This window comes from Haliotis asinina, chromosome 16 (assembly GCF_037392515.1).
Source record: "Haliotis asinina isolate JCU_RB_2024 chromosome 16, JCU_Hal_asi_v2, whole genome shotgun sequence".
In the NCBI taxonomy this organism is placed as follows: domain Eukaryota; kingdom Metazoa; phylum Mollusca; class Gastropoda; order Lepetellida; family Haliotidae; genus Haliotis; species Haliotis asinina.
Window position 1 is genome coordinate 10,712,838 of NC_090295.1, and position 17,028 is coordinate 10,729,865.

General features: G+C 41.2%; 1 protein-coding gene across 1 annotated transcript in view; it reads right to left on the reverse strand.

Annotated features, from left to right (window-relative positions):
• Positions 1–6,584: 6,584 nt before the first annotated feature.
• The window catches only part of LOC137268148 (neuroglobin-like), a 40,187-nt gene continuing 29,743 nt past the window's right edge, over positions 6,585–17,028 (reverse strand). Inside the window, exons 2-3 of the mRNA XM_067802676.1 lie at positions 15,050–15,275; positions 6,585–11,205 (exon numbers count right to left, since the gene is read on the reverse strand). Coding sequence (XP_067658777.1) covers positions 11,065–11,205; positions 15,050–15,275 — 367 coding nt within the window. The 3' untranslated portion in view covers positions 6,585–11,064. The remainder of the gene's footprint in view (positions 11,206–15,049; positions 15,276–17,028) is intronic.

A 17,028-nucleotide genomic window follows, 5' to 3' on the forward strand; every position in this document is an offset into this window, starting at 1 on the left:
CCCGATCGATAACCCTAGCAACAACGTTTTTACCGTCCCTGTCAAAGCAAAGGGTCATGTGAGGGTCAAGGGGACAACCAAATATTTCTTTCAAGCGTCCTTATTGACTGTATGGACCTAAATTAGGGAAAGGATGCTGCAGAATGTGCTGAAAATTTGATACGAAAAACATATATGTCTCATCAATGATCTGGTTATCTTGAGATACACTATATTTGGCGGCTAGCATTCGCGCGTCACTTCGAAGAGCAGTTCGAATACCAAAGTTCGATTCCTCACATGGGTACAATGTGGGAAGCCCATGCTGGTTGTCCCAGATGATATTGCTGTAATATATTGCTAAAAGCGGTGTAAAACTGCGCTCACTCACCATATGTTTTGCTGTGTCCATTCTCTTCATATGTGCATAGCCATAGTGGCGTCACATTTCTCCACCATGTAACGTGGCCGGAGTGTGAATAAAGTTTAGTTTACACTTTACACAAGATTGTACTGCAGTCTGTTTTTTTTATTCTATATATTTTTGCTATCCACAAAACGAGATCACAAAAATGTCCATTACAGTATTTCATACGTAGCAAAGACATTTGAAAGCTTCTTTCTGCTTAAAGTATTCGAAACATACGGGTGTCTGCCTGTTTAGGTCAAATGAGAAAACGTTAAATATATGTTGCATATTTTCTGTGAATTCTTCCTCAGCTATTGAAATGCAATACTCTATCCATATTCCATTTTTATCAATCTGGAGTCACCATCTTATGATTATTGGTTTGTCAGCAAAGTACCACAATGGGCCCCACAAAAGTTAGTTTTGCGTCTCACATTTAACTGCCGTGCAGTATATCTTTACTTTCTTCTTTTTGAGTTGTTTTAAGCTGCAATCAGCTATAAGGTGGCGGATTGCAAATATTCGATTCTGGGTTAGACAAGTGATCAACAGCATGAGCATCGATCTACGGAAGTGGGATACGATGACAAGTGTTATCCAAGTCAGCCAGCCAGACCATTCGATTCCGCTAGCTGTCTCTCACGACAAGCATAGATTCACCATCTGAGGGATAGCCAAGTGGTTAAAGCGTTCGCTCGTCACGATGAAGACCCTGGTTCCATTCCCAACATAGGTACAATATGTGAAGCCCATTTCAGTTGTACCCCCGCTGGAATGTTGCTTAAAGCGGCGTAAAACCATCCTCACTCACACACTCATCATCTTCTAACCCATATTGTTATTGGTTTGACATTCAGTGACTTAAGACACTACTTTTACCAAGATTTGGTGACATGGCTGAATAAGAGCGATCCGTTCATACGTCTTTTACTGCCTTTAGTGCACTTTGCGTCTAATGGAATCTCGTTCGGCGGTTAACGGACACAAATTATTATTCGACGTTCACGCTGAATAGTCTCAGGTCGTTTATGTCTGTCGTGCAGAAGTGGATAATTTCTACACTGACATTCAAACGAATATTCAAAATATTGCGAGAATTCTTTTCATTTTGAAAGAAACCCGTGGAAGTAGAAATTGATTAGATGCTCATTTAGAAACCCCATCACATGCATCATTTTGAAAACGATTCCTGCATGTGAATATAATCACGACTTCAGTTTGTCAGTGTTATTGTAATAAAACTGGGCATTAGGCAGTGCAAATACATTTATCATGTCTTTATATTTTCCTAAATCAATACTTTTATGTGTTTCTTTTGTGCTGAACCCAACACATTATGCGTTTAGGTTATTAGGAATCAGCGGGGTACTTAACGTGAGGTTAAAGCATGTCAAAGCCCTTGGTTCGATTCCCAGACGGTTCGTAAGGTATTCCCGGTGATATTATCGTCAAGTGTCAAAACAATGCCCCAAACACAGTACAGGACGTGGTCACCTTTACACAGCGAGGCCAGGGACAATAGCCAAACAGTGGTAAGTTAATAATAGAATATGATCAATCCTTGTTATAATTGAATAATTATACTTTCCATTAACCGCGAACCTAGTTCATCTCTCAAACTGAAGCGACAATTTTTTAGTCCATAGACCTCAGTTATGATATTGTTGGATACGACGGAATATCAGATAAGGCAATGTTCCAGTACAGTTAAACCTCACTCAAGGGTGTTTTGACATTAATGGACTTTTAGACTCGGTGTGCTTCGGTTTGGCAAATATTCTGATTGGTTTTAGATAGCGTTAATGTTGAATTGATTCCCTTCTGATCCTGGGATTGTGGATCTGAGCCCTTCACCTCCAGTGGCCCTAAATGTTACGTGCAATACTCCCACTAGTTTCTTCTCTAAACTGAATGTAGCCTGTGAACTGCGGCCTTTCCGATTTCCCTGAAACATTAAGTTGACCTACTGTCTATTTTACTAAATGGGTTTATTTTACAAAGTGAATGCAACCCAATGCTACGTATTCGCTATTTTGAACTAACCTTTTCATAGCTTTTCGTCAGAAGTCGCCTCATTAACAATGTGCCCTTTATAGTACATCTGTTACTTATTGAAATTTAACATGACAATAGTTTCTGTTTTACATCATATTTCCAAACAATTTCACGTCGGTTGTTGATTAACGACACACTCACAAATAGTCCAGCTATATTGCGTTTTGTAAATAATCCTGTCTGGACCAGACAACCCAGCAGTCAAAAGCATGATCATCCATCTACGCAATTGGGATACGATGGCCAAGCCTGCAAGTGAGACACTCGATCCCGTTAGTCACCTCTTGCGACAAAAATGGTTTACTGAAGACCAGTTCTAAACCGGATGTTAACAGGTCCCATTCAACGGCGGACGACAGCAGCAAACGCACCACAAACAACGTACTAATTCGGCGTGATGTACGGACGCTTTCGGATTAACAGCCAGGGCAGCTCGACCCACTAAAGACTCTAAAGAAGTGTTTTTACATCTTCGTATGAATATTTGTTGAATTGTGAAGCGTGAAATGAACCACTTCCAGGGGATACGCGTCATCGTTAGGTCAGCACTGTGATTAAAACCTAGCATCTTTACATGAAATAGCCATGCGACTCCTCCTGGGACCTGTTTACACAGAGTCGACATGCGACTCCACCTGGGACCTGTTTACACTGAGTGGACATGCGACTCTTTCCTGGGACCTGTTTACATTGAGTCGACATGCAGCTCCACCTACCTGGGACCTGTTTACACGGAGTCCACATATGGCTTTTTCCTGGAACCTTTTTACACGGAGTCCACATATGACACTTTCCTGGGACCTGTTTACACTAAGTCGACATGACACTCCACATGGCACCTGTTTACTAAGACATGCGACTCTTTCCTGGACCTGTTTACACAGAGTCAACGTGCGACTCCATCTGGGACCTGTTTACACGACATACTACTCTTACCTGGGATTAGTTTTACACTGAGTTGAGATGCAGCTCCACCAGTGATCTGTTTAAACTGGATGGACATGCGGCTGTTATCTGGGACCTGTTTACACTGAGTCGACATGCGACTCTTACTTGGGACCTGTTTACACAAAGTCGACATGCGACTCTTACTTGGGACCGGTTTACACAAAGTCGACATGCGACTCTTACCTGGGACCTGTTTACATTGAGTCGACATGCAGCTCCACCTACCTGGGACCTGTTTACACGAAGTCCACATATGACTCTTTCCTGGAACCTATTTACACGGAGTCCACATACGACTCTTACCTGGGGTTTGTTTTACACTGAGTTGAGATGCAGCTTCACCTGGGACCTGTTTACACGGACTCGACGTGCGAGTCTTATCTGGGACCTGGTTACACTGATTGGACACACTACTCTTACCTGGGACTTGTTTACACTGAGTTGACATGCAGCTCTACCTGAGACCTGTTTACACAAAGTCGGCAGGCACACTGAATCGGCATATGAGTCGTACCTGACAACTTCTCACACCCAAACAACATGCAAATCAATCTACAGTTATGATTGTACTGAGTTGACGAGCAGTACGCACCTGTTTAAACATCTGTTTAAACCGACTCGAACTTGACACCTACGATATCCATCAGTTGGAGACTGTGAATATACTGCCTGTTTGAACTAGATATGCACAGCTGGGCATGCGAGGTCTGTCACCGATGCGATCAATACTTCAGATATATTACTTATCACGTTCATTGTGAGAGGAAAATTTAAAATGATTCAGTTCTTAGACTTCTGACATTTTGGTGAACGCAATGAGCACGGACAGGATGCAGACAAGTCAAGGGTCATAACGAAATGAAATTCAAGATCACCGGATTCTGACACGAATGAGGGAGCTTACTCCGCTTTGCAACTGCGGCCCCTTTGACCACTATGTCTTATGGCTTCCTGAACGCACAAACATAACGAACATTTTTTTAAAAATCAGAACAATCATAACACACTAAAAATAAGATCAGTTATTGATGAAGGTAAACAGTTAAGTCTAGCATTGATATATGAACTGGAAATGCTATAGCATCACGATTGATAAATCCAAGCACAAAGATAAATATTTCCATGGCATTAAAGGAAAACATTTGATGTAATAAGCTGAAGTTGTTTTATTGGGCCATGTTTCTTGCTTCTGGTCATTACTTCCGTGGTCATTAAGATACACCAACGCTCTCCGTTCATGTTTACACACCGACACAGCCTGGCAATACATACAACTGTGCGTGTACGACGTCGTGTGCTTCCTTGAGGTAGAGACGGTTTAGTATTGGCGTTTACTGGAAAATGAATGGGATAAGACATTTATTTTCTTTATGACTCTCCTAATGTAATTTTGCTTGATTCGTCGTAAGAGAAAAAAAATGTCATGTCTTACAGAAGTCACAGCGACAATCGTACGGAATCCTAGAAGGGACATTATCACGTTGTTGACCTCTCAAAAACAAGCAAAGAGAGCAAAATTAACCAAAGCGCGACATAGCGACAACGTGATAATCATAAACCGACCTAAGATATACTTTGGATATAATTTCAATATTTGGTATTTGCTGATGTGATCAACTAGGATGAGTGTGGGAGCCGACGCCTCGCCTTGCACGCGCAATACATGTGCTCCAAACGCGCTACCGGTGCCTTGCACGTGCGCTGCTCGCACTACCCGTCTTCTGAGGAACACGTGGCACATACCGTATGATTAGGATAACTGCCCGACGACTGTATCAGATTTGTGGGATATTAAGAGAAAGGGTGTCCCCTAAGAACAACTGAGTGCGGTCACTGTCGGTTTATAAAACATATTTAGCAGGTGAATGATGCGGTCTTGGTAGAGGCAGCAGTAATGTTATTATTCATTATTCGAACGAGGTCGGTCATCCCCAGAATATTTAATACACTGTCCTAAGAACAAAATTAAACCAGAAACCATACAGAGTTGCGTCCCTTTCACGTGCCATGATCCGATGGTGCAGCCTTTGAATTCAAGGTTCACCAAAAATATGACCCCTGGTGAATCATACCCTCGGTAGTGAGTTTCACCAAAGTGAAAGGCGTGTACAACTTTCGTCAATTCCGGTATCGGACACCATCAAGCGATTAACAAATGTGATGAAAGTCACAAAATTAGTCCTGAAAAGACGTCACTATCATAACTACCAACAGAGCATTTACGCAGTGTACGCCTTATACGCTTTCAAAAATCAATATTAGAAAGAAAAATCGTTCTGGACGTGAGAACGTACGTACCCAGAAGAATGATTAGAATTAGCTTTCACACACAATCACGGAATTAGGAATTCCGAGGTCACAATGGCTGTTTGCTCAACTGCTTAAATCATGTTAGAGATCGTGGTAAATTAGCCGTGTGTACTTACACGAAACCGATTTGTATTCCGCCTTCGACCACCAATCTGCCTTGCCACTGTTACGCATGCTTTGAAGTATACACAATTAATTTAGACTTTAGACACAATCCGTTCAAGATTCGACTCGTATACTGACAAGGGCAGAGCAAAACCTCCTCTTTCCAAACACTGGTCTGTTTGGTATTGGCATTCAGAGGCGACTAACAGGATCGGGCGTTTAGGCTTGCTGACTTGGTTGACGCATGTCATCTGTTCCCAATTGCGCAGATCGATGGTCATGCTGTTGATAACTGGACTGTCGGGCCCTGACTATTTACAGACCGCCGCCATAAAACTGGAATATCGTTGAGTGCGGCGTAAAATTAAACCTAGTTACTATAAAAACAACATATTAGAGACTGTAAATTATTCCATGTTACTTGCGGTTCTGCTTCCACAAACCGAAAATGGTACGGGACCATTCAAACGGTCTATTGTTTTATCACATAAAAATGTCTTCAACAATTCAGCAAACCACGTGATAAGAGGGGGCGTGCAGTATGAGTCGGCGTGCGACAATCAGCTTGATGTATATTCAGCGTATTACACGAGTCCTCGGAGACGTAGCCTTGATAAATAGGGCATACAGTAAACAGTTATATCTGGCGTGATATTTAATGAATGTCAGGTCTGTCCTCACTGGTATCACACGTTCTAAATATAACTGATATGAAAATATACACAGCTGATATGAACTATGCACATGTCTGAAGGAACAGAAATAACAAAGTCGAAGCAATTTTCATCTCTTTTAATCATGATTGAGGCACAGAAAATCATATGATTGATCATGCATCGATAAGGGTATAACAAGATCCATATTCTATCGCGACGATCCTCAGCAACGGCCATCATGAAAGAAAGCCTCTCAAAACGAAACATAATCTCCCACAAGTGACCTTTTTTGATAACAGGATCACAGTTTCAGATATTACGTAATAATATGTCTTTCGTCCAACGTTATTATGAATACCCATAATACCTCGACACCTAATCTCTGCTCTGTTGACATAATAACCTCACTCGTCATGAACAACTGAGATATAAATATAACATTCTATACATATTGTACATATTGATGCTCACGTACACAGACAATAAATACAATTCAGTTTTATACTCTCTCGTAATGCATATGGTTCAGAATACAGACATGCACTTGACATATCTGAAACAATACTACCTTAATTCCATTTGCACTTTTTAGACACATAAGTATCTGCTTGCCTACTCCAGATCTATGACAGGTAACCAAGTTCCCTAGGTATTCAAATGCTGTCGCTGCTGCCATGTTTTATTGCGAGGACCTACCTTCCAGCGAAAGTAATCAGTCTGGCACTTTCGGTAACGACTTATAGAAGTGAGCTGACAAAGTTCAAATGTACAATCATATATTCATTAATACGAATAAGGACACATTGTTATGAAAGTGTACCTATATCCTTGTCCAAGTTTCTGCGCGTTTTCTACTAAACAGTGGGTGACAATTTAGAAATATAGAGAAACACTTGTACTTTCTTGGAACACAGCAGTATAAGTGTTCCAATATCCTTGTCCAAGTTCGCGTGCATTGTACTTCACAGTGGGTGAAAATATGGAAATAAATAATTGAGCGTTTGTACTTTCTTGGAACACGTGTCAATTTGAGTTTCCTCATATCTTTGCGTTTTCTACTGCCATGAAGATGAAAATCTGGAAATACAGAAAGGAACACTTGTACGTCTGTTTCCGTTACTCGTGTCCATCGGTATACAGTGGAAGCTGTCAAAATCGGAATTTGTCCAATCCGGCACATTGGTTTAACCGGACAATTTCCTCAGTCCCAGTGAGTGCTGGTTTAGACAGCTTCCACTGTATTTGAAATCTACATCATACTGGCTGTCTCAAAAACTAACTAGGAGAAAGGAGTTTGCGAACGACATTGCTCACACAAAGATGCTGTAGAAAAGGCAATGTACAGAGTTAATACTGGCACTATCTGTCCACTTGGTCGTAAGACAAGGTTGATATCAGCTTGACGTATATACAACGTATTAACTGTATCCATGCAGACATCGCCTTGATAAACAGGGTATACGGCAAACATATTGAGCGGCCTGTGGCTCTCACAACAAAACAACATTGACAAACAAAACGACCACATATACAAAATTTTGTCTTAATGATTCCACGACCAATGTCAATACGTATACACCTTTTATTTTCTTTTTATTTTATTGTACCAAAGTGATGTTCAAATCATGCACCTCCCTATTCTGACATGTGTCATACGTTCCCGTGCTATTCAGATGAAAATTTTGACCTGTCTCTGTGTTTGTCACCACTGGACAGGGCATGCTTATAGTCTTGCGTAAACTAGGTTCCATCGTTAAAGGGAAGATCTCGATGAGATATGTACTAAATGACACACTGTTGTTTATGTTAACTATTGAAAAGCAAATTAAAACCAACTAAAATCGCATGTGCATTTTACAATAGTCACTACGACACCCTGTACATTACACGCTTACCACACATAAGCACACATAAGTACATATACTCACACCGAGACAACGCACCAGGAAACTCAGGAATAAGTGTGCTCTCAAATTTATTTCCTTGCTTCTGTTGGCGCTTGTCCACAGTTGAGACTCTTTGATCACAAACATCTCAAATGAATACCATAAGAGCATTTATACTGAGTGAAGTTAATTAATAGATTTATAGAAAGGCCAAGCGTCTATTTTTGTTTTCTATTCATTGTTGACGCAGATATGATTGGATCCAGAGGGATAGATTTCATATGGTAAGGATCGATGGGATTTCGCATCATACACTTACTCATGGCAGACATGTGCACCTGCAGCTCTTCAGGACTTCTCCCACATCGAACTGATATGTCATGATACTTCTAATACTGTCGGATACATAGGACCCAGTTGCATTAAACAAAACTCACTCACGCATGAGACATTGATCCATGTTAAATATTGTTTTAGAAGCATACAACATAATGCAAACATGAAAATATGAATTCCTAGTTTGCAAAGAATACCTTCTTGTTATCAATGTAAATGGTCCTCTCTGTGTACACACGAATCCTTTCTAAGAGTAGCTTGAAATGGCGCTGAATCGACCTCCAGACTTGACTGTGGTACGTTCGGAAGTCAAGCAAATCTGTGACAACTTTTTACATATTAACTAGGAACACACAGTTGTCTCCAAGTAAGCGTGTCCAGCTTGTTGACCAATATACACATACTAGCGATCATCATTTCTCCCTATCCATAACGGTTAAGCACAGACTCTGTAACATCAGCAGGAATAAACGTTTATATCTCTTCACCCAATTCAATCGTATACCTTACTTCCGGTCTTCTTGTCGTGGCTCGTCTTGTTTAAGATGTCCGATATTACGCTAAACAGGCAACATAAACAGCAGGTTCATAGACTGATATCAGCCATCAGTTTCAGCAAACAAGTCAGAAACAACCAGATAGTTTATATTGTACTTTAGCAGATTTACATTTTACCTCCAAAGCTATGGTAATTTATTCGTTACTGTAACACTGAATTACGACAGTCACAGAGCTTCTATGGGTATCTGTGACACGGGAACCTGTTTTGTCACTGCTTCCTGGTGTGTGACTACATCCTGAAGTGTGACCACGTCCTCATATTGTGTTACGTCCCGGAATGTCACCTCGTTCCAGGCTGAATCAGGTGAGAACTTTCTGGAGCCGTGTTGGTGTCGTGCACACTATGATGTGTACAGCTGTTCTGTGTAGTGTGTTTGTGTCCAGACCTGAATGAACAGTGATTCATGAATATCAACCTACCCAACCAAAATACGATGTCATGTAGTCCGCGAGCCTGACCACCCGATCCCTTTAGTCGACTTTTACAAGCTTGGGTTGCTGAAGACGGATCTTCAAGCTTCTAATATGGATCTTCATGCTTCTAATATGGATCTTCATGCTTGTCAGATGTAGCATTAATCAACAAAAGGGGACGGAAAACGTTTATCTGACTATATACCGGGTATAATTATACACGTTTATCAGGCGAGAGACCTACTGTCGTTCATATCGACACGCAAAAGGAATATTTTCCAAGATACAGGGATTCTTCTGTTTCTTAAACTATCCTGTAATCATTGTTCTCTCAATAGTCTAAAGTCTTTTTCTCTCATTAATGACCACTCATGTAACCACTCAAACTGAATCCTATCCTACATCTATTCGGACAATGACAGAAATACTGGGATACATACATTCACACCAAACATTTTTAATAAGGGCTTATCGAATGATATTTTGCACCCTTTATACTAATATCACATTAGTGTAGTCATGGGTGATTGACGTTTTGCACTTGCTTGAAAAAAGTTCATATTCTTTGTACTACTGTTGATTTGATAAAGTAGAAAGAATTCACAGGGTCTTAGGTAGCATTAAAAGTGCCTAATCCCAGAGCGACAATTGTAATATCAAGTGCCAAGTTAACTGGAGTAAGGTACACTACAGTTATAATCACCTCGTTGTATCGTTCAGTACGTCTTTAGTCCAAGGCAAAGATATGTATTGATCGATAAAGCTGGACGATAACGAGGATATATCTAACATGTTTAGCAGTCAGTTTATACATGTGCATGCATGTATGTGATAACGACACGGGGAGTCGGTAAATGCATCACATAGAGAGCATCCGCTATCAGTTCTGCTGTTAAATTATGAAAAAAGCTTTTTTCAGTTCATTCCAAACTACAGCGCATATTTCAGTCAAATGGTTTATATATGTAGATTCAAACACTCTATGTATTTCTGCCTACACGACGTGTCTAGGAAGATGCATATTTCTAACTTTTCTCTTCCCAAAGAAAGGTAATATCACAAGGCATAGCAGTTTTGGAGGTAGCTTTGAATGCACTGAAACTGATATCCGCCACGATTTCACATCCAACAGTCTGCTACATTCACTATTTACACGTACAGTTGTTGATATGAAAGCCGATTGATTATCCTGATTGTCTGACCCTCTGGTGTGTTCCGACTGACGCTCTCAGTCAGAACTCGACTCTTTCCGTAATTGTTCGCGAGGCAAAACGACGCTTTCGAAAAATCGTTTTTGCAGAGTGTCAGCAGCTGCACTGAGGTGATTTACAAAACCTTGTCACATATGTGATTACATGGTAAACGCAACTATTTACACTGAAGGTTTCGTATACATATTTCCCTCTTAATTATGTTTCTCTGCTAGGCCCCGTCTCATGTAAAACTTCATCATGTTGAACAACGCAACCCACGCCTTCTCTACATCCGGGCTCCAGCGGTCATTCAGGTTGGATTTCAATGCATATATGAACTGTTCGCCCATCATCTGAAATATACGACGCCCACGTGAGAAATGTTGAACAGCAAAATACAACGATGTTAAAAAACACATAAATATTATGTCACAAAATATTCCAAAGTAAGAAAGTATTGCTTATTACAGCTGAAATGTGATGACTGCAGTCTCCTGTCTAATACTTCAACTGATCCTACCTCTGCTGCTACTGCTACTACTGCTACTACTACTACTACCTCTGCTGCTACTGCTACTACCTCTGCTGCTACTGCTACTACCTCTGCTGCTACTGCTACTACTACTGCTACTACTAATATTATTGCTACTACCTCTGCTGCTACTGCTACTGCTACTACCTCTGCTGCTACTGCTACTGCTACTACTGCTACTACTAATGTTATTGCTACTACCTCTACTGCTACTGCTGGTACTGCTTCTACTGCTACTACTACTACCTCTGCTACTACTGCTTCTACTGCTACTACCTCTGCTGTTACTGCTGGTACTGCTTCTACTGCTACTACTGCTACTACTAATGTTATTGCTACTACCTCTACTGCTACTGCTGGTACTGCTTCTACTGCTACTACTACTACCTCTGCTACTACTGCTTCTACTGCTACTACCTCTGCTGTTACTGCTGCTACTGCTACTGCTACTACTGCTACTACTAATGTTATTGCTACTACCTCTACTGCTACTGCTGGTACTGCTTCTACTGCTACTACTACTACCTCTGCTACTACTGCTTCTACTGCTACCACCTCTGCTGCTACTGCTGGTACTGCTTCTACTGCTACCGCTACTACCTCTGCTACTACTGCTTCTACTGCTACTACCTCTGCTACTGCTTCTACTGCTACCACCTCTGCTGCTACTGCTACTTCCGGTACTGCTACTACTAATGTTATTGCTACCACCTCTGCTGCTACTGCTACCACCTCTGCTGCTACTGCTACCACCTCTGCTGCTACTGCTACTTCCGGTACTGCTACTACTAATGTTATTGCTACTACCTCTACTGCTACTACCTCTGCTGCACTACTACTACCTCTACTGCTACTGCTGCTACTGCTACTACCTCTGCTGCTACTACCTCTACTGCTACTACCTCTGCTGCTACTACCAATACTGCTACTACCTCTGCTGCACTACTACTACCTCTACTGCTACTGCTGCTACTGCTACTACCTCTGCTGCTACTACCTCTACTGCTACTACCTCTGCTGCTACTACCTCTACTGCTACTACCTCTGCTGCACTACTACTACCTCTACTGCTACTGCTGCTACTGCTACTACCTCTGCTGCTACTACCTCTGCTGCTACTGCTACTACTGCTACAACTACTACCCCTACTGCTACTGCTACTGCTGCTACTACTGCTACTACCTCTGCTGCTACTGCTACTACAACTACTACCTCTACTGCTACTACCTCTGCTGCTACTGCTACTACTGCTACAACTACTACCTCTACTGCTACTACTACTGCTGCTACTACTGATACTAACTCTGCTGCTACTGCTTCTACTGCTACTACTAATGTTATTGCTAATACCTCTGCTGCTACTACCTCTACTGCTACTACCTCTGCTGCTACTACTACTACCTCTGCCGCTACTACTGCTACTGCTGCTACTGCTACCACTGCTACTACCTCTGCTGCTACTGCTACTACTAATGTCATTGCTACTACCTCTGCTGCTACTGCTACTGCTGCTACTCCTACATGCCATGATTATATAGTCTAGGTTAGTCAACACAATACCCGCGCTTCACCAATGCGGGAATGCACGACACTGTATCACTTCCGGTTTTCCTACTAAATTTATCGATCAGGTGATTAAACTGGAATACTGTTGTGAATACACAATGCCATTTAGAAACTGTCAAATGTAAGACATGCCATATACTACTACTACTACTACTACTAACCTACAACTGCTACTACTACTATTACTGCTGCTGCTGCTGCTGCTACTACTACTACTGACGTTGCTGCATGTAAGATTAGATTTCTCACATTTAAAAATTTGTCCATTTGAAATTTTGATTTTTAACCATCATCGGTTTTTGAAATATTTCAAAATATAACCTAGATATACAAAAAACTAACCTTGAAAACAGAACGTTATTCAACACAGCACGCCACTCCGTCCTCAAAAGTTCATTCAAAACGAAAAAAAACCCCTAAACATTAGAAATCTGATTCTTTTCAGAGTAGTGATCGTTGATGCATAAAAACAATTGTGTTTGTATCTTTCAACGGCAAAGCTCATTATTTATAAGCCACAAAGCTCATGATCTATGAGTCGCAGCGATGTCCCTTAATGCCACTAACAGGGACTAGGATTATATGAATAGTAATGAGTGTATGCGTTATCAGCTGGTATGTGCATTTGTTTCCTCTACGGATAGGAGCGTCAGTGTGTCCGCAATCCATCCACCACCTTGTCATTTAACACCGAACTCTGACACGAGTATATGGATTGGAACAGCCTTTTGAATGTTCCACTAAATCAATACGCTTTACGTAACAAAGAGCCGCATAACCATATTATCAAACTGTTCGTACCTCAAATCATCCGACCCGATCGTTAATGTAATACATATACAAACGTGTGGACACTAATGCACGTAAAAGGTAAACACACTCATCAATAATCCATAAAATTGGATCCTCATGGGGTATGGATACAGGCATTCGTAATATGACTTTGGAAGAGATCAAATAGGTCAGCACTGTGTGTTCCTACTCTACGTAATAGCGACAGCCAACAACGGATTACAACCATTTGGATTTAATAGTGTGTTGAGTATGAAAAATAAATAATTGAAATCTATTCTTATCAAGCAATTCCTTCCGTACTTAAGCTACATGAACTCGAAACGTGCATAATGGTGGAGGATAATGTTTTGTCTGTGTGATATAATTTTGATAGAGAGGGGGATCCAGGGGGATTTTGAACCTGCACGGAGGAATTCACTGAGACTGTCTGAAAGACAGAGAAGGCTGGGTTGGGTTGTTTTCACCGCCGCACTCAGCAACATTACATCCAAATGACGGCTGTCTGTAAATAATCGATTCTGGTTCAGACAATCCGGTGATCAACAGCACGAGTATCAGTCTAAGCAACTGGGATACGATGACATCTGTCAAGCAGGTCAGCGAACCCGATCCCGGTAGTTGCCTCTTACGACAAGCATGGGTTACCGAAGACTAACCCAGAACTTCACGGGTCAGATGGTTCTCGGCTTTACTGAAAATTGTGAGTCTGTTAAATAGACTAGTATATTGGCGAGAAGAGCCAGTACCGTATTCTCTAACTGTGCTTTAATTATTTAAGCATTTATTGATATCAGTCTTATGCAAGTGGATAGATGACTACGTGAAGTCTGTGCTAATGCTTATGTACGTCTTTATCTGACATTATTAGGTCCCATGACATTAAAACATAGAAGTAATTTGATCTCTCTGAACACCATTTAACGTTTAGGAGGATCCTCAAACCTGAAGCTGTATCCATTTCACTGTTACTTTCCCAAATTACATTTAAATCCATAATCACAACTGTTTCCTGGAGCAAAGGAATCGTGAGTTTCTGCTCGTAATGGCGAAGCCGAAGTAAGGGGAAGTTCAGCTCAGGTTTCATAGGTATCGATGATCTGACATTGAGGGGCACTCCCGCACGTTCTTTCAAATTGTATCTTGCAACTCTTGCTCGAAATTTCTTTTGATCACGGTTGCCGGATTTGGGGGTAAATTTGCAAAATGTTTTTTATGATGTCCTGAGCTGATGAAGAGGCCAAGTCAGGCTCACTATGTCCTGACCAGCGGAAATTACGATTCTATAGTATTTGTGAAACACTCACGTCCATGTATTCAGCCTTGATATTGTAGTTTATATGTCTACGGCCCAGTTCAGCCATAAGTCCCTCGATCTTCGAGGGACTTTCAATCCTGTTGAGGCACTTGTCAACTGTCATCATAACACGTAGGGCATGCGCACGCAAGATGGCGCTTTGCTCCATGTCCGTTGTGGAGAGACCTCGGAATGGAAGGAAGGCATCTTGTACATCTGGGTGTGTCTCGAATAGTCTGGAAAATAACAGAAACGTTTTTAGTCACACAGCCGCAATATCAAGAAGACAGGATGTACTTATCCTCTTCGCCAACACCTGGTGTCATTACCGATCCACGCATTATCATAACTTTAAGTGATTATAATATTCGCGGCTGATGTGTTTTTTTCGCCGATGCAGATTGTATTTATGCATATGCATACTTGCTTCCCATCAAAAGTTTAGACTTACCTAAAACACTCACTATGTATGTATGTATGTATGTATGTATGTATGTATGTATGTATGTATGTATGTATGTATGTATGTATGTATGTATGTATGTATGTATGTATGTATGCATCTCTCTCTCTCTATCTATCTATCTTTCTATCTATCTATGGTTACATCGAAGACTGATTTCTCCACGAACTTCGGGGAACAAACTGCAACCCTTATGCAGATGAACTGCACGATGATCATGAATCACATTGCTGAAACACATGTGCAAATATCATGCACGAGAACAGCTGCGTTTTGGTGCAAAGTTTTACTAAGAATTCTCCAATTTCCACTGAGCTTTATCATTTATTGAACTCATGACAATAATCTTTGCAACATTACGAACTTGCAACATCAGTTCATATGCAAACTGTACCTTTAACAGTATGGATTAAATATTCCAAAATTTAGTTTTCAACAGCAGCCTGAAGTAAGTGGATATGTTTACACTAGTGAGTATCAACCTTTGATGGGAAGTATACGACATATACATATGTCCCTTTCAGAGACGAAAAATACCAAATATAACTGTTCTTCTAGCACTGATGCGCAAAAAGATAGACGTGACGAATGGTCACGTGACGGTTCGAGTTCGGCCGATTACTGAAAGTTGAAAAAGATCCGAAACCTCCTCCGAATGATGTATATTTGATACCCAGCATCTATCACGTGAGTTTCTGTTATGACAGAGCATGGAGGCAGGTATAGGTCAGAAGATATCTGGTATCCACTGGTACTGATTACTGTTGTCCTTCTCTGTGGAAATTATAGCATTCATAGAATGTTTTAAACGTAAGGGTCCAAATCAATACAATGTGGAAATTACGCACTGCCATGATTTCATCCGTATTTCAAAATATCAAACCCGTGAATGTCTCGGGGCAGAATAGGCCTTCAGCAACCCATGCTTGCCATAAAAGGTGACTATGCTTGTCGTAAGAGGCGACTAACGGGATCGAGTGGTCACGCTCGCTGACTTGGTTGACACGTGTCATCGGTTCCCAATTGCGCAGATCAATGCTTATGTTGTTGATCACTGGATTGTCTGGTCCAGACTCGATTGCTAAAGTCTGATGAATTTTTCATGAATATAACCATTATAGCAAAACAAATCCTGTATCGTTTATCCATCAAAGAGATTCCATTGGAGTGAGTGAGTGAGGTTTTACGCCGACTAGAGCTGACAACATCACTTCCACCAACATCACTTCGGAGAACACAAGAACTAGGCTTTACATATAATGTACCCTTGTGGGGAATCAAACCCAGATCTTTGGCGTGACGGGCGAACGCTGTAGCCAATCGGCTACCCCTCCCCACTCCCAGGCTCCACTGGACTAAAAAGTAAATGATTTGGAAAATATGCATTGATCTGTGAAAATCCGTTATTACAATAGAAGTTCTCGGATAGAGTAAGCATGCTCCCCCCGCAAAGAAGTTTTCCTGTTCATTTCAACATCTTTTACCGATGAGTTTGAAACTCATAAACACCATAAACCAAGCCGTCA